This window comes from Thermobia domestica, chromosome 2 (genome assembly GCF_964235325.1).
Source record: "Thermobia domestica chromosome 2, izTheDome1.hap1.1, whole genome shotgun sequence".
Lineage (NCBI taxonomy): Eukaryota > Metazoa > Arthropoda > Insecta > Zygentoma > Lepismatidae > Thermobia > Thermobia domestica.
In genome coordinates, this window is record NC_137455.1 from 82267313 (window position 1) to 82289122 (window position 21810).

General features: G+C 35.8%; 1 protein-coding gene across 1 annotated transcript in view; it reads left to right on the forward strand.

Annotated features, from left to right (window-relative positions):
- Positions 1 to 7552: 7552 nt before the first annotated feature.
- LOC145679695 (protein commissureless 2 homolog) overlaps positions 7553 to 21810 on the forward strand; it is a 116449-nt gene continuing 102191 nt past the window's right edge. Inside the window, exon 1 of the mRNA XM_081750269.1 lies at positions 7553 to 8327. Coding sequence (XP_081606395.1) covers positions 8135 to 8327 — 193 coding nt within the window. The 5' untranslated portion in view covers positions 7553 to 8134. The remainder of the gene's footprint in view (positions 8328 to 21810) is intronic.

Consider the following 21810-nt stretch of genomic DNA (forward strand, 5'->3'; position numbering starts at 1 on the left):
AACACGTGGGGTAACGTTAGTTCTTTCAAAAGCATCCATTCGTCGTGATTCGTCTCCTTGTAGCCAAATGTAAATGAGATGAAGGATCTCCGTAAATTTCAAATGGGTGTTCTCAAAAACTGTGTTGTGAAGAGGGGAGTATCGCTGTCCACATGGTGGTTTGCACTTTCGCTTGAGACGCTTACATTCTGAACAATTTCGTGATCTGCATCCTTGGTTCGAGCAGCGAAAGCCCCAACCCAATTTCAGATCTTTCTGATTTATGACCCGTAAGTGACTGTGGCACACAAAGCAGGTGAACTCCTCCCTGTACTCGTCTTCTGGACGATGAACTAACTGGTATTTCTGCAGAAATTTAATTGCGAACTCTTCAGAATTGAATATGCTAAGAAAGTTGTCCTTTGTCAAGTTTACCAGTTCGGGCCATATGCCCTCGTCGTTCTTTTCTGTTGTAATCATTGGCTTTCGCCACTGCTTCATCTGTTCTTTTTTGTTTAACATAGTATGAGTTTGTTGAAAAACCAAACTGCTGCCTGAAATCAATCACCAAAAATTGGCATGCACTCTCAACAACAGGAACAGAGACAAGATTTTAACAACAGAAATTATATACTACCAGGATACTGTAAATATAACAGTTTGTTTTAAAGTAGTTCACATAAACTTCACAATTCATGCAATTTGTATTTAAATATTAATTTCCAGGAAATAACTAATTATTACAAAATAACCTGTAAGTTAGTTACAAATTACATCAAACATGAAGCTGAAACTTTATGTACCGGAAACATTATTTCTTTTCTGCCATCTATACGGCATCATATATAAAATGCTCCTATAGTTAATATTTTCCACTAGTTTCTTGAACTCCACATAACATAAGAGTAAAACAAATTATTTTCATATACAGTGAAATTTGTATTAATCAAAACTTAAATAAGGCGAAAATTTATCTATATCGGAAACCTTTTAAAGTCCCAATGGTTAATTTTATTTCTTCCTAAATTTGTGCAAAACGGAAATCTGACCCAAACGTAAGAAAATGTTGAATCCAATACATTCAGTTTCATACAATACAAACTGTAATAATGTTATTGTAATACTAATAATAATAAGAAGAAGAAGGAGGAGGAGGAGGAGGAAGAGAACTTTTACTCCAATATATCCAAAGCAGATGAACATGATTACTTCTGATTGATCGTCACTCGTTTTATTCACTTGTAAATATTTCGATCTTTTTAAGTATATTATGCTTAGGTAGTGCCATTTCCTATTTTCTACGTTTCTACTTATGTTGCTTCAGCGTGCCGCTCAGTCAATAAAATATAAAGGAGTACTTTAAATATAGTAGGCTAGTAGAAAAATATATAGTAGGCTACGTGCCAAAAACTAAAAAGTAGAATATTCGATAAACAAGAGTTATTTGTTATATACACTACTATTTATCAATAAATCAAACAAACTATTACGATTCGGAAAGTCCTAATTACTACATACGAAAGGAAAAGGGAAACAAATTTTCATGTATCGGAGTCCACAGAAAGGTTCATATCAAAATATGCAGGAAACCGTCGCAACGGCATCCATATTTCAAAATCAAGTATCTTCAGTTTCAAAAGTGTGATCGTCAAATTTATTTCGAATCAATGTTTCTCACAGTTTAATTTACGATAATTGTCAATAACCGGTGTGAATCAGCTTGCTTCGCTTGTGACTTCAAATTCGAATATTTCCAGTTGCGAAATTCGAAATGTCAAAATTCCTTCAAATTCATGTATCTCGTGGTCTAATTTACTCGAATCATGAAAAAGCAGTGTGAACCAGTTTACTTCCCTCGTGACTTCAAATTCGAATATCTCGAGTTCCGAAATTCGAATCGTCAAAATTCCTTCAGATTCACGTTTCTCGTGGTCTAATTTACTAGATTCATGAAAAACCAGTGTGAACCAGTTTGCTTCCCTGGTGACTTCAAATTCGAATATCTCGAGTTCCGAAATTCGAATCGTCAAAATTCCTTCAGATTCATGTTTCTCGTGGTCCAATTTACTAGATTCATGAAAAACCAGTGTGAACCAGTTTGCTTCCCTGGTAACTTCAAATTCGAATATCTCGAGTTCCGAAATTCGAATCGTCACAATTTCTTCAAATTCATGTTTCTCGTGGTCTAATTTACTAGATTCATGAGAAAACAGTGTGAACCAGTTTGCTTCCCTGGTGACTTCAAATTCGAATATCTCGAGTTCCGAAATTCGAATCGTCAAAATTCCTTCAAATTCATGTTTCTCGTGGTCTAATTTACTAGATTCATGAAAAACCAGTGTGAACCAGTTTGCTTCCCTGGTGACTTCAAATTCGAATATCTCGAGTTCCGAAATTCGAATCGTCAAAATTCCTTCAGATTCATGTTTCTCGTGGTCCAATTTACTAGATTCATGAAAAACCAGTGTGAACCAGTTTGCTTCCCTGCAGCCGAAAAATCAAGAAATAAAGATAAAAGAGCTAGTTGCACTGGAATTGCAAACTGATACATTGAGATTGAAGCTCGATAGTGAATTCTATAAAAAGGATTACCATCTTTCCTCTGCAGGTGTGTTTGCTTTATCTTTCACTAACATAATACCGATAGGTTAATATTTAAAAAAACAGACACAACGGGATTGCATTTTTAGTAAGTATTTAAGCCTTTCTGAGTGCAACTTCACTTACCCTCACCTTTGTTGTTCATGCTGGAGTAGCATAATTAAAATCATGACTTTTAAGATTTGTTCTTTCTGGAGAAAGAGGAAGGCGGCAAATTATGCTATTGCACGAAGCGACAAATTGACTAGGACCGGCCCTGATGATATGTATATAAAAGACATGAATATAGGATTACACAATTTGAAGTAATGCAGGGTGTTTCAAAATTAATATTAGGGTTTTGAAACTTTGTAGTATCTATTACAATTAACTTACAATTATAAATATTATATCAAATGAAAGAGCAACTCAAACAGTTTTGTACGCACGCATGTACATGCATTGTTTCTTCTGTCTGCCGTTAGAAAGAGCAAGCAGCAAAGATGTAGACTAGAGAGCAGAATGTTTTTTGTGTTTTAATAAAAACTGAATCTGTACAGTGCAACGGTCTGTGTGAAGAATATTAAGGAGACACTTGCAACTACGTCCTTATCGTTTGCAGTTGCTACAGGTCTAAAGCCTACAGACTACGGTTTACGTGCCAATTTCGCAAGTGAAATATTGCTGCATAACAATGAAGATTTTCTGGATCGTGTCGTCTTCAGTGATAAATCGACATTTCACCTAAGAGCTAATGTGCACTCATAATATTTGTATCTGGCCGTCAGCAAATCCTCAGGAGATGGTACACTTGAAACGAGACTCCCCTAAATTGAATGTGTTTTGTACTATATGGCGGAAAGTTTATGGGCCTTTCTCGCCTATCGACTAGATGTGTGCCGTGTGACGAATGAATATCACATTGAACACTTGTAGCAAAGAGGTGCTCTTTTACTTGATGCATTGCTTTGAGGTGCTATTTTACTTGATGCATTGCTTATAATTGTACGTAAAATGTAATAAGTACTACGAAGACTTAAAACCCCAAAATTCATTTTGAAACACCCTGCATTTCTCACCAACAGTGTTGGAACTCAGATGTTTAAAGGAGTGAAAATTTTCCTTATAAAGTTATTGTTTACAACAACGATATTATTATTAGTCGAGACTAACAACGATATTATTATTAGTCGAGACTATAACTACAACAACAACACGAGTTAGTAGTCAAAAAAATGTAATCTAATGTATACTCGATGGCCCAGGTGGCCAAAGTGGCACACACGGGTGCGTTATTTGTTTAATCCCCTCCTGTGTGGACATTAATTAAGATATCGGGATATTATTCTTGCAAAATATGGTTGCACTATAGTTTATCATATTAATTTTTTTTCTTCTGGTGTCGAATTTCCTTCTCAAATTTCACCCCAGTCAAAAATTCAAGAATTTTCGAATTTCGAATTTCCTTTACTTCTTTTTTCCCTGTAGCTTCCTTTAGGCCCGTAGCCAACCCATTGAGATAATATATAGACCATTGAGCCAACCCAATAATTTAGAGGGGGCCCGGTAGAAGTTACGGGGGCCCGACACAATAATATTATACTTCATCACCATATTATAGTTCATTTGCAAGCCTACCGTGAAATTTTATGGGGGCCAGCCAAAATTTAGGGGGGGCCCGGCCCACTCTTGCCCCCCCGTGGATACGGGCCAGGCTTCCTTCCTTGTAGAAAGACCTCCTTAAGACTTGCCAGGTAGATACCTCGGATGGATACCTAACTGTTGACATTAAAAGGACGGGCCTGCGCGCAGTGTTGCCAATTAGGGAAATTAAAATTTTCCTAAGTTTGGGCAAAAAATTAGAAATTTTTGTTTATAAATCCGTACCTATACGTCCGAGTGCAAGTCAACTTACGCCAATCGAATTAACAAATGCAAATACAGATTGTTACAATGGGTTAATTAGGGAACGCACGAAAAATTCGTATTTAGGTTTTAACACTTAATTTTTCTAGTTTTTCCTTACTTTTCTGTTTACCGTAATATATTTTTGGTAATTAGAAGTTTTGTTCCTTAAATATCGTCATAATACTTGTAGGATATATTAGTGGTGCACCAATGTTTAATTTAAGATAGTTTGCATCTGTCTGGTCGCAGTGTTACCAGCTACAGAAAATTTTAATTCCAGATTTTAGGGGGAAATTTTGGAAAAATTATCTGTTTTGTCTCTATTATTTCCCTCTTGTTGGCTATATCGGACCAAACGTACCAGTATCTGGAAATCTCGTCTTTGCTCTACACAACGCACTATGGAAAGTTTCAATAGGATAATTAGAGGAAGTACAGTTGAGGTTTACAGTACACCTTGTTCTCTAATTGGGAAGATGACTGTGATTTTTTAAAGGTAGAATGAGATATTTTTATTGACATGCTTACTTTATTAGATATCGTCACAATACTTGTAGGAGGGATATATTAGAGGGATACCAAAGCTTATTTTAAGATAGTTTGTGTGTGTCTGATAGTATGTAGTGTTGCGAGCTACAGAAAATTTTAATTCCAGATTTTAGGGGCAAATTTTGGGAAAAAAATCCTTTTTATTTCTATTATTTCCTTCTTGTTGGCTACATTCGAACAAACGTACCAGTATCTAACAGCCCCATCCTTAGCCTACATAGCGCACCATAAAAAGTTTCACTAGAATAATTGGGGAAAGTACAATTGAGGTTTATAATAAACCATGTTCTGTAAATGGAAGAAACTGGTGAATTTCTGAGTTAAAATGAGATTTTTTAAAAATTTTCTTGCTTACTTTGTTAGATATCGCCATGATACTTGTAGGATATATTCTTGGAGTACTGAGGTTTATTTTTAGATAGTTTTCGTCTGTCTGATGGCAGTGTTTCCAGGCAAAACAATTAATTCCCGCTTTTAGGTGAAAAATTTGGAAAATTTCCCTTTTCCCCTCTATTATTACCTTCTTACTGGCTACATTGAAACAAACGTACCACTACCTAAAAGCTTACTCTTTGCCCTACAGAACGCACCATAAAAAGTTTCAATAGGATAATTAGAGAAGCTGTAACCCCGGCATATTTGATTTTTGCTTGTGAGGCGTAAAAAGTGTCAAAATTTCATGTGATGACAGAACTTTTTCTTTCCCTCTTTGGATGCAAGCAAGCGACTTCAGGATTTCACTGTACCTTGTCAACACACCAAAGATTTTTTAGGTGACTTGAACCCATATAGCACCAGTGGTACTAGATACAAAAAATTTTGAAATTCGGTTAGGGAATTTTTTGTAAATTTTCACCCCTACATTTCCCTCAATAATTTCCCACCCATTGGCAACACTGCAATGCAACTTATACCAAAAAATAACCACATCCATTTTCTAAAAAAACAAGGACTTAACCATATCAATCGAATGAATGGTTTTTGAGCAATAAGTCACTAACTGGAAATGTAGGAAAACGCCAAAAATGACCTGGGGCCGAAAGGAATAATCACACAATTTTGCTAGTATATATGTACAAAGAAACATAAAATTTGTAAGTTACGAGGGCTTCGACTCAAGTTCTGTTGATTATTTCAATAATCTGCAACGTAAATCAATAAATAATAGTTGCCAGAAAAAAAACAGAGATTTGAAAAAAAAACATGAAAAAGAACGGTTTTTTTTATTGAAAAAAACTTCACAGAAAAAAAAACGTTTTTTTACAACACTACTCCTGCCTCCTTCGGACCCTTCTTGAAATCATGGTATATCTGTAAACTCTATTGAAAACATATCTGAGAATTACACCCTTTAGGGAATACCCTCTACGCCTATTGACAATTGATGAAATATTCACTTTTGGATTATGTATGCGTGGCTTCCTTTACGCTGATAAGAACTACCATCCACAGACTCTCAAATTCGAAATAAGGCCTCTTGAAATTTGGCTTTTTCGCGATGTTGGACAACCCTAGCTCTGAAACTATGCACTTTTCGCCATAGGTCCATATGAACTTTTTCTTTTATTTTGATGTGAGGAATGACCTTTTACAGTTTGTCGGTATATTTTATTAACACCCTGTATATATTCTTAATGAATTAAGTTACTCTGAGATTGCAAGTCACGGGTTTGATGTAGATTGATTGGTTGATGGAATTTAATGATTCCTATATGAAACAGGACCTACTACTTAAAGTAAGATTCAGTGGCGGCTCTTGAGGGAATTCACATCGATAAAAATTGAAAGTTTTTATTTTCCTTTTAACTTGGAGCAATAAAATGTTAATTTTGACCGATATGACTTCCCTCAAGAGCTGCCATTCTAAACCATTACTCGAGTTTTTAGTCGAGGATTTGTGCTTCCACCGCAAATCGAACCCGAAACGCACGCTCATTTGATCACGAAGGAGCACACTATACAAATTGAAACAATTAAAGTCTTTATTTCTAGTCTAGTGGCTAGCATGTAGGTCTTTGATACACGCGTCCCCGGTTTTGATTCCCAGTGGGGAACATTCAAAATTTGAACGCATTACAGTGGTTTGAATTTGACATCAAACTGTAGGTCCACATCTCATGTAGACTCGGTGCTGAAGCTGAAAATGGACACTACATTGCAACAAACAAGAAACAAATGAAACAAATAAAATGAAAAACAAAATGCTCGCCATTGAGGAAGGAAATACGTTCATTCAAGTAAGCTTTACTATGAAGCGTTAATTGGTTATAAGGAGGTATCTAATTTTCCTTTCGATACTACTGCTAACATAAGCAGTAGATAATTTTCTCAGAGGCTGTTGTTTGTAAACCCATATTCAACAGCCATCAGCATGTGTGGAAGACCCACTTTGCCTCTTTATAGAGTAACTGTGAAAGTATATATATAAAAAAACCAGCATAATAAAAAAATGTTTAAATGAAAGTGGTAGTGGCCTGGAGCCTGCTTGAGCAACGTATGATGACGTCATGTTTAGAATAGTGCTGTTGAGTAGCGTACCGTTCCTCAGACACTGTGGCAGGCACTACAGACAGGTTGACTTGGTTATAGCAAGGACAACACTGTTAGCGGTAGAAGAAACTCAGCGAAACCATAGCAACACAAACTGATCTGCATTTGTGGTGTGGCGGAGGGAGGGGAAATTAAAAGAGGGAGGAAAAAGAAAAAGAACGCAACTAAGAGAGATATTTTTTTTATATATAAAATGCTCAGTGTTTGGTCATAATGTACTCCACGTAAGGTCCAAAAGTGAAATCACACCCTCCAGTTGCTAAGATGACATAATCTATTTGATTTCAAAATTATCGCTTGCTTCTTTTATTTTATTTCTTTTGCTAAAAAGAAAAAAAATCGCAATGTCATTTGCATTTTTGAAACATCAAGCTCTTGTTTGATCGAAGAGAAATGTGCAAACTAAAGTGATAGTGATAATAACTAACTTAATCTGGAAAACAAAATGACCATTAGTGATTTTGCTCAGTAAGTGTTTGTCGCTTTTTCCCCTTCTTTTTCTCATCTTCCGTTTCTGTGTGTTTGCTTGTATTCGTAAATATTTCTGACGGTTCGGGGTGTGAAAGTAATGGCAACTCACAATTTGAGTGTGGTGAGTGTGACAGAAGTGGATGAAGTTGAAGTTGAGGAACCGGGAGGATATGAACAGCTTCTGGCGGATGTATGGGTTGGCGTCGTCCTCAGCTTGATGGTTTTCAGTTGTGTCTGCTGTATGTGTTCCTGTCTCCTTTATCACAAATTCCAGGATTGGAAACGAAGAGGTGAGTTTACTACTCGTAGAACTAATTATGGTTATAATTATTGATAGGCAAAAATATGAAAACTAAACTTTTGACTACATCAAAGCACAGAAAAAGTCTTTGCTCTCAATTAATAAGCCTTGTGTATATTCCGGCTTCGATTTCGCTGATAACCATACCGTCTTAATTCTTAAGCTTTATCTTTCTAATTAGTACTAGTGTCCAGCACATTTTTCTCTGTCCTTTACCCAAAAGTATTGTATTGCATAAAACAGTGGTTCCCAATAAATTTTCTTTGAGGACCTTTTCCCAACATGTCGCGAACCCTGCAAAATTCCAAATCGATTTCAAGTCATAAATTAAAATTATAATAAACACTTACTGACTTGAACATCATTATTTACTTACGTAAAGATAACATTTTTATTTTTTATTAATTTAGTCTGGTGTTTTGTAAGGTGGCAGCCGGTCACAAAATAAACCAGTCATGCCTAAAAATGAACCTAACAATGAATATAGGTATCCCTAAGAATGAGTATCGATTTGTTTATTTTTATTAATACAATAATGTGTACTGAAGGCTAGCTTAAGATAAAACCTAATTTCCTAACAATAAGTCGCGGACCCCGTGGTGACCTCCCGCGGATCCCCAGGGGTCCACGGGTCACCTTTTGGGAAAACTGCCGTAAAATATAGAATTCGAGTTAATATCAGTTCCTTTTTGTTCGTTTACTGAAGTTTAGCATCTCTGTTCAGCAATGGGACTATACAAGACGAGAACCTACAGTTTAAAGTGGAATAATCCTAACCACTGTATTGCACGCGAATTTCAATGCTCTCTAACTGAGAATTAAACCTGGGACAGCACCAAAAGAATGCTTCTGACTAGACCAGTGAGCAGGGCAACCTCTTCTTCTGAGACCAGTAAAGAAGCTTAGTAGACTGGTGCTGAATGAGATATGTGCTTCCTCTTGGTTTAATATCATAGCGTTTCCGAGAAACCAAGGTTTCATATAGAAGCACCATTTCATGTTTTGATTTGGGGGAAGATGCGGATTCTGCATAATGTAAGTAAATTACTGTACTATTCCCTACTTCCTTTCAGTCATTTTTTGCATTCACATTCATCTTGAAATAGTATTTTGCAACGTAAAAAAAAAAAGGAGGATTCGAACATAGACCTTCGCTTCCCAGTTAGACACGTTACTGTTTCTCCACGTCAAACAGTGGAGTTCCTTCTTTGTCAGAGACTTATTGTGCCATGTACCGTGCCCGGTGCTACCACATCGTGATGTCTTTACCGAACCCTACCGCCGAAACAAGACTCCAGAGATTAAAAGTCATATTATGATTTTCTTTTCTCTTTACGTCTAGGAACATCGTCCCCGCTTATTGAGCATGGACGCGAGTTTTAAACCACTCAATATACGAGGGGGGACCCAAAAGAAATCAGATTGAAAGAGCGCTGCCGTTCCTAGGCGTAGTAGAGAGTTCTCCTGCTAGGTGGGTCGAGTAGAGACCTTCCCAGATCAGTTGGCCAAGCGGCGTCTGCGTAGGAGGTTAACGTTTGATCGTATTATTGTTTTCCTCAACTGTTCTTGTTTGCCGCCTGCGAAATCGTTATGGCAGATTCATAGGAACAAGGAGTGTGTTTGCCTCCTACTTTGAAAATCGGAAACGAAAACTTATTAAATGCTTCAGCAGGCTTTCAAAAAGGATACTATGAACCACACACAATTTTTTGAGTGGTTTGGGAGCTTTGAGTGTGGTGAGATGAGTGTTGAAGATCATACTCGTTCTGGGTGCTCTTCATCATTTCGAAACGACGAAAACATCGAACAAATCTGCCGCAAAATCAGCGAGGATCGTCGTTTCATGATCGATGATATTTCAAAACAGGCAGGAGTGAGTTGGAGTTCGTGGCAGCGTGAGGTTTTGCAAATGAGACATGTTGCCGCTAAGTTTGTTTCTCGCCTACTGACACAGGATCAAATCATTCGTCTGACTTTGAGCCAGGACTTGAAAAATCAGTGAAAGTGATCCAAACTTTTTCACCATCATGATTACATTTTCGAGAATTAAACAAAATCTAAAAGGAAAATGTTGTTGATGGTGTAGAGGCTGTAAAAAGAACTTCGCAGAGCGCATTGGACGATATAAAAGTTCCCGAGTTCCAGAGGTGCTTCAAACAGTGGGAAAGAAGATGGGAAAAATGATTCGCATTTAATGGAGAGTACTTTGAAGGAGACTCAAAGCATTGTGTAAAAAAAAAAAATGTAATAAATTATTATTTTTTTTTTTTTAGAACGAAAGTCCGGTTTCTTTTGGGTCCTCCCTCGTATAGGCTATAAAACTAGTTCCATGGATGGCAGGCGCGCACCCAGAAATTTTTATTAGGTGAGATGTCCAGTAATACAAGCCATTGTGTCTATGTAGTATTGAACGGTTATTATTCTGTACCTGATAATTAATTGTAAAATACTTCCACTTATATACAGAAAACATGATAGAAATAGGTTGTTTCTATAAGAAAAAGAGTACAAATGAAATGTAAGATCAAATTTTTGTACTACCTGAATCATTTGCCTGTTAAACAAATATAGTTTTATTGAGAAAGTGTAAAATGTATGTTGAGCTAGAGAGTTTTTTTTTGGGGGGGGGGAGTCCGGACTCGGTGGTGGACCCCTCTTCAACAGTGAGTGCGCCCCTGTTCTACGTTATTTCTGTAAGATAGACAGAACTAACTTTACATGGGCGGGAAACGTTTAATTTATCATTTTATTTCTGTTAATTAAACTGGAAACTAGTAACTGTGAAGTTTACAACGGGAAATCCTTCAGGTTCCACACATCACAGCACTTTTTATTCTGTTTATTTGTTACAGTGCAGTTATGTTCAGCTACAAATTTTGTGTAATAAACATATGTTGGGTATAGCTATATTTACATTACTTGGAAGCAAATTCGAGACGTACTGTTTGCATGCTGATTTAAAAGATTTTGAAACCCAATACAATTTCATTAATCGTAAATTTGAATTAATCAATTAAAACATACCGTCTCAGATTCAACACCGCGTATCTCCAATTTTGGCGAATTTGAGTTTTCGATACTACTTTAGAATCAGTATAGGATGGCGCATAATCTGGTTAAGTAGTACACTTATATCACGACAAATGGCTCTGTTATTCTCTCAAAGTAATACGGTGTATAATGAAGCTGAAGCTAGTTCTCAAACAGTTTATTTATTTATTTATTTATTTATTTTTGTCTCTCCTGTAAAATTGGTGAAATGTTACTTACGCGGTATTGAATCTCAGACGACGATGCTGTATAAGGTAATTTTACTATATTACCAATAGCTTTCATTTAAATGTTTATTCCGTTCAAATATCTTTCAAATAAATATTAGCAAATCATTATATATATATATATATATATAAAACCAGGTTGTGTCTGTCTATTTGAAGCACAAACGTCAATTAAACTGAACTAGTTGTTCCTCCCAAATCTTCGGCTTCTATGCAAATTGCCCGCACGCTAGTGATAACTCTTGGCTCCAGGTAGGAGGCAGAGCAGTGGTGATAACGATTAACCTGAATGTGAACTATTGGGAACTAGCGTGACTAACAAACTGAGATATCTATATCTTGGTTTATAATAAGAATTGAAAATATTTAAATATTTTCACCTAGATGTTTATGCATCTTATAACTTTTAAATGTTTCGAGGTTTGCATATTAGTGTAATTGCCTATCTAGTCTAATATATAAAACTTAAAGTGACTATGTTTGCGACTTCATAACACTAGAACCACCCAACCAATCTCGATCAACTCGTAAATTTTCAACATAGACAAGGTTCGGACCAGGGGTGCTTTTACCACTTTACTTTCACGTACAATTTAGGGGAAGGTTAAGGAGAAATATAAGAATAAGTAAAACTTAATAACTCTCGAACCACCACACTGATCTCGATCACATTTTCAGCAGAGATGAGGTTTGGGGCCTGAATGTTTTTGTCATTTCACTTTGACGATGCAACTTAGGAGGGGAAGTGGAGGGGAAAATATTTAAAAATGATAAAAAATGACATATTAGTGTTGAATTCATAGTTCTCGGGGTCACTGAGATGAACAATGACACTACTGATGCTGTTCAAATTTAAATTCAGCTCCACAACTTAAGGGAGGGAGAAATATATAAAAAATGATCGAAAATGACCGATATTAGTACCGAATCTACAGTTTTCGGAGTCGCTGAGATGATCAGTGTCACTTCCGATGCCCTTTAAATCCAAATTCAGCCGCGCAACTTAAGGGGGATATATATATATATATATTGAAAATGGCCGATATTAGTGTCGATTACATAGTTTTCAGGATCGCTGAGACGAACAGTAACACTTCCAGTGCCTGTTAAATCCAAATTCAGTCCAAGGGCGAATATGTTGTGGTTTCCAGGAGGGGCAAGTATAAGTGACAGTTCAAATGCAGTGCCCAATTTTGCGGTAAATATTTTTAAAAATCTATTGGGTTTTCGATCTTCCGAAGTACAATTTCCACTAGAGGGGTGCAAGCGCCCCATCTTGTCCCCCTGATGGGTGGCCTTGCCCATTGCCGCTTTTGTCGCAATGAAACGTAACGGTATTCTCCCCGTGCGATGAACGAGCAATCTCTTAGTACTCAATAATAGATTTTCCCAGGGATATACCAGCAGGATTTTTTTCCATGAGATCAAAAGACCTGCGTACAAGTGCAATCGCAAATATACACATTGCGTTAATATTGTTTTATGTAAAATAACAATTTAAGCACATCCCTTACCTTATTAACTATAGTAAATAATAATGTGTGAGTAAGCACTTTTTTTGACATTTGTTTCGTGGACAATTAAGTTGTTTACATACTCCCCCTTCCTAAAGAAAAAGAGAACTATTTCTAAACTTAATGGTTCTGACTCTCCTATTTTGCATACGGCCTCGGTTGAAAGGACTGTTTCTTGTATAGTATAGATATCATAATTTAACTTGTAATTGCTAACTGATTAAAAATATATCGACATTTTTCCCTCGAGCTCCTAGCATTGCCCTCGAAATAAGAAATTTCTCGGCTCGGTCGGACGAGAAGCACCTTTTTAATTATATTCGAGATTGATTAGAAATTTCATGATTCTCGTGGACAACACTAGCTCACTTAAGTCCTAGTTATCAAACACTGTTCTAGAGTCTTATAACACATAGTAGATCTATGAAACTATAAAATGAAGTTTCCTTTGTAGGAGCACATGAAGAACATTTATTAACTGTTAAAGATAAGCAAGTCATTACATAATATACTCAAATAATCAGTGGCGTATTTAAGGGGCATTCCGGGATAAGCCCCCCCGAAATTTATTTACTATTGTTAAATTAATTAAATACTTTGCAGAATTTTCACATTTCAAGGAACAAAGTTAGCAAAGCTCCCCCCCCATCGAAACAAAATCATAAATACGCCGCTGCCAATAATAAATGCAGATTAATTGTTGATATATTACTTCCTTCATGGTCGTTTTATGACGCTAAAGAACTCTGATAACTTTGAAACGAAATTAAGAAAAAATAGGGCATAATTTGTGTACATAAATTTACAGAAAGAGAGAATAAAAGTTTTTTTCGAGACGAGACGATAAAGAATTATTCGACAATCTAGACGAAATTATACTTGTACAAAATTTACGAGACGAGACGAGACGAGAAAACGAAACCAGGTTTTCTCGTCTTGTGGGCAACTCTACGAGGTCCTCCTAAAATTTTAATGATGTACTTTGCACCATCACCAAACCCCTCCCTCTCAACCCGGAGAAATATTAGTAAGCAAACTATCAATATGAATTATTTTACTGTTGAGTGGTGAGCTAACCTTCATTACTCCTTTAATCTACAACAAAAGTACATATAAACTGGAAATGATGAATCTAAGTTGATATTTAGTTAACTCCTTCAATCGAGGCAGGATGACGGGCCTGTAATCCGGCTTTCTGTAATCCAGTCGAGATACTGTAGTACAGAACGACCTATACTGTAACGGCAGTGGTTCTCAACCGGTATGTCGCGATACATTGGTATGTCGTGCAGTCCCATAGGGTGTGTTGCGAAATTTTAGAATTTAATGAACCAATTAACTAGAATCAATTTTCATACAGCCTGTACCAGTCAACGCTTACAACGGCAACAACAGTGTCCAGTAGTACATGAAATCACTACTTTGTATAAACTTATTGTCTTACACTATTATGAGTGGCGTACGCAAGAAGGGTTTCGGGGTTTTAACCTCATTGAGCAAGATATTATGGAAAAATAAGCATTTCCTATTTTAAAATATAGACTATAAAAAATCATTCGTGTTCTGAAATATATAAAATTGAGTGCTTGAACCCCCCTTGACGAAACTGCGTGCGCCATTATTTTAATTAAAATATCCAACAAGTGTGTCGCGGTGTTGTAGGCGTGGAGTAAAATGTGTCATCAATGAAAAAGGTTGAGAACCACTGTTATATGGGATCATCTTGAATGGTTTTCTGTGCACCCACCAACTCTGCCGGATTCAACCATCGTTCGCGGTTCCACGTTAATAGTAGATCTCATCCTTGATAATCACCGTGTTGCATAAGGGAACAAAAGAGAAAAACTCAAACTCAATTTATTTCCAGTAAAACTACTGACCAGTGTCATTGAAACCCTCAAAATATATGCACTGTGAACACTAAATGATTAGGCTACTCATAATCTTTTTTTATATTAATGGAAGTCACCAACAGCAGAAAAGAAATATGGAGATCTGTTAAAAGATAAATAATAAGTATTTTAATTTCATTATTATTAGCTGCTCCCCTCCAAGGCTTTGGCTTGTTTATAAATTTCCTGAATGCCAAAGGCATTTCTTGGCGTCAGGTAATAGCAACAACTATTAACATGACTGTGAACTATTATATTAGAATTAGTTGACTGGCAGACTGATGCATCTTGCGTTTTATAAATAAGGATTTAAAATATCTACATATTTCCACCTAGATGTTTTATGAAACCTGTAATTCTTAAGTGCTTTGAAGAACCCTCGTTTGGTCTGGTGGCTAGCACGCTTGACTTCCGTGCTCATGGTCCCCGGTTCGATTCCCGGTGGATGTACTGTTGAACGACCAAAGTGGTTCGGATTCCACTATAATCAGTAGGTCCACGTCTTTATTAACATATTAGGCATAATCGTTGGACGTTAAACTAAATCAAACCAAGAACAAAGTGCTTTGAAGCTTCAATATAAGCATTTGACAGACTTGTATATATTTGTTTTATAATTAGGAATTATTACTTCGTTTAACTCCTACGATTTCGATGAAATAGGGTGAATCTCTTGTTTTAGAATGGAAAAAAGTTATTCAACTAAGTCTCGACACATACACACACTTAAAGGTGATGGCAGTGATTCAACCTGGAAAAGAGGAGCAGGCACACATCCAGAAATGTTTGTTCTGAAGGGTCCAAGATTTGCGGGGTCCAATATTACAAACCACCAAGTCTATATACTATTGGAATGGTATTATTCTGCACCTGAAAAGACGATAAGTAATTGCAAAATACATTCATCCATATTTTCAAAAAAAAAATTATAGAACTAGATTGTTTTTATAAGAGAAAGATCACATTTTCATGCTACATCAGTCGTTTCCCTGTTAAACAAGTATAATTTTAGGGAGGAAGTGTATAAATGTATGTTGAGTTAGAAAGTTTATTTGGGGGAGGGTTCGTTGGACTACCTGTGGGTGCGCCCCTGAAGAGGAGATTTACAGTGACTTGGAATTCAGGTTAATGAGTTACTTCCCCAGAGCCAAACACCAGAGATTGTATAGATTATGCTTTAAGCGTCTATCATTACTTTTATCTGTTCCTGGGTGGAGAAGTGTATTTCAGTTAGTATTTATGTAATTTAGCGAAAAGCAACTAATCAACAAACAATACCTTATGTTAAAACATAAAGATGTTATGTTACTTTATGTTTGCACAAATAACTACAATTTAGTGTGGTGATTGTTTCGTTTTTGGCATTTCCCCTTTTCTTGCTGAATCGTTGTGCCATATGATAGTTTAAATTCCTTTGGACAATTCTTTGAAAAATAAATAAATAAAACTTTGAATGCGCGGGCGTCAATCCTCCGGGGACGTGTCTCCCTGAATATTTGTAAAACGGTTTTGGTATCCCTAGTATTTCAAGTATCTTAGGTCTATTATGACCCCAAAAGATGATCAACCATATAGCAGTTTCACACGTTCACAGAACAATGTTAGACAAAGTAATATATGAAAAAAGGAGCACAAAAGTTTGTTTCCAATTGTGAAAAAGTCAGTGAGTTTTTTGCCCTGTGAAGGTGAAGGTGGAGTAAACCGTACAGTAACGAACTGTTTTTGTTTAGATAGTGAGCAGCAAAGCGAGCGAGTTTAGTTAGCAATAATAATAATAATAATAATAATAATAATAATAATAATAATAATAATAATAATAATAATAATAATAATAATAATAATAATAATAATCTATATATATAAAAGAGAACGTACAAATCCTTTGTGAACTCATCACGCTAATACGGCTGAACCGATTTCTTTCATTTTTGGGGGGTTGTTAGGATTTGGACCCTAGATGGTTTTTATCATATCACTTTAATTTTTAATTACCAGTGTCTTGAGATAATGGACCATTCAAGTCTCCATAGTTCATCATAGGTAAAAATAAACGTATGTATATGCAACCCGCATGACCACGTGACTCGGCGGGTTAACATAAATGACAGGCGCTTGCAATTTGAAAGCGAAAAAGTAAAAATTATCTAAGTAACAAAGTTTATTGCGTTCCGGGGTGACCGCAGCGAAGCGGGGTGAACGCTGCTAGTAATAATAATAATAATAATAATAATTTTCAACTATTTTTTAAAAGTAGCTACGAATATATTGTTGAGCCTCATTTATATTATTAGTAGGCTTGTAGACCTAAAACCTGTTTTCAAAACTTTATTGTTTCTGAATATTCACTTCACACTACATTTTATCAATATTTTGTTTTTGACATATACTTGGTATCACTTAAGTTTATTAACTAAAGTCGTAAAACAAGCTAGAATTTTACTGTTTGAATAAGCAAACAAATTGTAAAATGTGTGTATGTGTGTATGTGTTTTTTTTTAGTACCACATTTTCCAAAATTAGACTACCAAAGGTAAAAATTTTAAAAATTAAGTTTTTGTTTAGTTTTTGAGTCAAAAATGCTGTAAAATACACTATGCGAAGATTGTTTTTCTGGAAAAATTTTCAGGGGAAAGATCCCCCGCTCTCCTGGGGGTATTCTATACAACTCAGTCCCCTCGACAGTCTGTCGCCCCCCCTCCTCTCCAAGTTTATGTACTGCTGACGTAAATGTTTGAATGATACATTATATGAAATTATACCAACCGAATGCAATGTCTCAAAACACATTTTGAAATTTCAAAAACACTGTTGAAGGTAAGGACAGTACCTCCTTGTTTCCATACGTTTCTCGTTCTCATTCATTAAGAGCGATTCCATTAAACAATAACCGATATTTCTTCCATGAATAACTTGCATTAAATGCTTTGAAGTACCGAAAAGGTATCATTAACATCACTAAAGAACAATAGTAAACAAGGAGTTGGAAAACAATGGATTGAGACCTCTGACCTTTACGTCCTTATTTAGCTTGCTCACATTTCTCAACCATCTCCATTATGAAGGCTGCCGCTAGCTATATTTCGTAAAAAAGCAAAGGCAATATACGTATTTGTATTAGTTTCTGACTATTGGAGCACCCATTTAGCTGTTCTCGTATTGGTCACTAAAAGACATAATGGAGATAATGTTAACTTTTTTTCTTCTTTTAATGCATAAGAAGTATGTGCTCAAGGAAATTTTGGAGAGTCTCTCACGCATGCTCACGACCACTTTTTGGAATTTTACTGAATCACTTAAAAATATTTTTTTTAAAAAATATCAAAATAAAAGCAGATAATACCTACAAAACGCCATTAAGGTAGAGCGTGGTCTTCAGAAAGGTCAACCTCACTTTAAAAATAGTGAATAATATAAATACAAAAAAGAATATAAAAAATATAAAAGTAAGCCAAATGGTATCTACAAAACGCTACCACGTAAGCTAATAATTGTTTTCGAGACTCTCCGTATAGTATCTAAATTTGGGTAGACCTACCCAACAATTATGACTGCATAACTGCGTACACAGCATATCATACGCTGCACAACAAATTTCTCATCTATAAGAACATGTTTGGAAGCGGCTATTACTTTATTCAACAGGGTTGAAAAAAAACATGATTTTAAAAAAAGAAGGTTTTTTTATGTTTAAAACGTGTTTTTTGTTTAAAACGTTTTTAACGTTTAAAACAAAGTACTTTGTTTTAAACAAAAAAACATGTTTAAAATGTTTATTTTGTTTAAAACAATAATCTAAATAAGCATATATATTACATTTTTACACTCTTAGGTATTGCTTGTCATCTATATTCAACCGCTAGATCAAATTTCGAGAACTTCCCTAATTTCGATCCGCCCAAATGTTCAATTCCGGAGAAAGAAATCGGGAATTTCCCGATCTCCGTTCACAGAATATGTAGTTTAGTTTCTTTGTGTTACGTTCTATCAGGGCTTTAAACCTCAATGGCTCAGTCTTAAACCTCCAATTAAGGCTGGAAGATGGTTTTGGTACCAATTTATTCCTGAAAGATGCAGCTTTGCTGATGTGCATTTTATGTATGTGGAAGGTGGGCAAATATCGTGTTTTTTTCAACAGTTTTTGGGAGCCATTCCCCCTCTTGGGGGATAGATTCATAAAAATTGTTACGTGAAGCAATAAAGTAGGCCACTACATGGTAATATCGTGTATTTGACTTCTTACTTATATGGGGTAGCAGGAAGGGGGCAAAGTTGACCAATTTTTGGAGGTTTTTTTTTTTTTTTTTTTTTACGTAAATTACATTTATTTTTACAACAAACATCAATAGCTCAGTCCTTAATTAAGCTAGAAAGATGATTTGGTACCAAAGTATTTTTGAGGGATGAAGCCTTCCGTCAGTTGCATTTTATGTATATAGGGGTACGTATGTACGGCCGAGAGAGGGAGGATGAAGTTTTTTTTTTTTTTTAATTTTTCATCAAATTTTTGTCATCAGGTTTTGGCAGGTATTTCTCACCCCTTTGTGGTACATCCCTAAAAATTGGTATGTGAAGCAATGAAGTAGCCTCCTACATGACAGTAACCTGTATGTGTACTTGTTGTTTATAGAGGAAGAGGGGGTCAAATTTGGTTAATTTACATTTATTTTCGGGACGGTCCCATATAACACAAGATATATATTTCACTGAAGTGGTCTAGAAGCATAATTCTTGTTCTTAGACATGATGTGTGCAGCAAAAATGATTTGCAACAATTACTGAATTGATGTGGTACTATAGTGGGGGAGGGGAGAGAATGTCTAATTCAATGAATGTTTTTCTGTGCATCTATTTTTTAAATATTTCCTACATAAAACGAATTCATTACGCAATGGCTACCGTTTCTTATATTATTGTCACAAGTATGTGGCCTACACTTTAGCATCATTTTGTCAGCGTAGGGAGACTGCAAGGGCCAGGGACCCGCAAAGTCAATATTTTCATATTTTTAATGATTTTTTTATGTCTGTTCTTTTTCTACGAATACGGCGGGAATTTCACGAATGTTACCTCGTTGGAATTTGTGGTCTATAAGCTTTCCAATGGTGTATAACTCATGACTCTGTGATAACAGTCAGCAGAGCCCCGAACATGAGAGTCTACCGTTTTGTTAAAATCCCTGGCGGGTGTCTAGAGTTAATTGTGTTGTTATGCCGTAGACACTAATCATTATTAGCTACCCATGTTGCAGATAGAGATGTATCTTGAAAACTGTTTAGTTAAAATGCCATTTGCTCCTTGTAGGCTAGTCACTGCTCTTTTCTATGAGTTGTATTGTATTTGTCAGAGTATTTATTCTAACTTATGATGTGAGAACTGTTCATTATTATGGAAATGATGATCAAAAAATACCCAAATTCTGAATTTGTGAATTTGGATCTTAGAATAGTGTATAGTGGGTTTAACCTCCATTATTCTTGGAAATTAAGAAACGTTCAAATACTTCACTTGAATTTCTGTTGGTTTAGTTATACGCACATCGATGTGCAGAATTTCATTCAGTAATTGCTGTTTTAATAAGAATATAACTCTGCTTGTAATTTACTCCATGCACAAATCCTGCGGAGGATGGGTTGTTTGTTAGAAAATTAAATTAGTTTCTTCAATCTGATATTTTAGTTGTTTTAAACATGTCCAACCAGCATCGAAAAAAAAACACGTTTAAAACAATTTGTTTAAAACGTTTAAAACACTGAATAAAACAACAGCCCTCGTTTTAAACATGTTTTAAACACTTGTTTTAAACATTTTGTTTTAAACATATCAACCCTGTTATTCAATAACAATTTTGTGAATACTATCTGGCCTACATTTTTTAATATTCTTGATTTTTTTTTCAAAATTCAAGAAAGTAGGGATGAGGTTAGTAAGCAGGCTTAAATGAGCTTTGACTCGGGCAGGTATTTTCTAATAGAACTGAGAGCTCCTTCGTGGCTAAGCGGTTAGCGTATGCGCCTTTGGTGTGGGAGATCCCGGTTCGATTCCCGACAGGGGCTCATGTAGTTCGGATTCCACGTTAATCAGTAGGTCTACGTCTCATATAGCCCCGCTGCTGAACGGGACGTTAAACTCAACTCAATTCAATTCTAATAAGACTGAATTCAGGGTAGTGTTGCCAAAAGGTTGGCACAAAAAATCGGTAAACGAGAGGTGAAATGATTCCAATTTTGGGTGGAAAGTTACTAACAGTTATTGATGAGATTCGTTGTGTATAAGCATTATTTTAAAGTTGCAGATGTGGAATAAACAATATGTTCTACTCACATCTTTGTCAACAGGACGCAACGAATCCTTGAATTTAGGGATCAGTTCACATTTTCCCGATACTTTTGTTCATGTTTTGCAGCCATAATAGTTCCTAAATAATTAATACTACAGTACTTACGGTATAGGTTTTTATAAAGAAAAACTGCAGAATAATATTAAAAGATCCCAAAGAGCAAATACTGTATAACAAACACCTACTTCGCCTTTATTAACACTTCTACAGCTAATCTCATTGCTATCGGTAATGCCGTATTACCTCTCAACGGAAGCTCTGCAAACTAAAGGGCATGCAGGTAGAAATTGTTCTATTAGAGAGCAAGGATAACAGAAAATAATTGAGGGGGTGGAAGGATGCTCCCAAACTTATTAAAGAGAGAAAGAGAGAGAGAGAACATAAAAACTCTTTGAACTAATAATGCTTCTCTACAAATGGACATGTTGTTTGCAGCAAGAAGTCTCTAGAT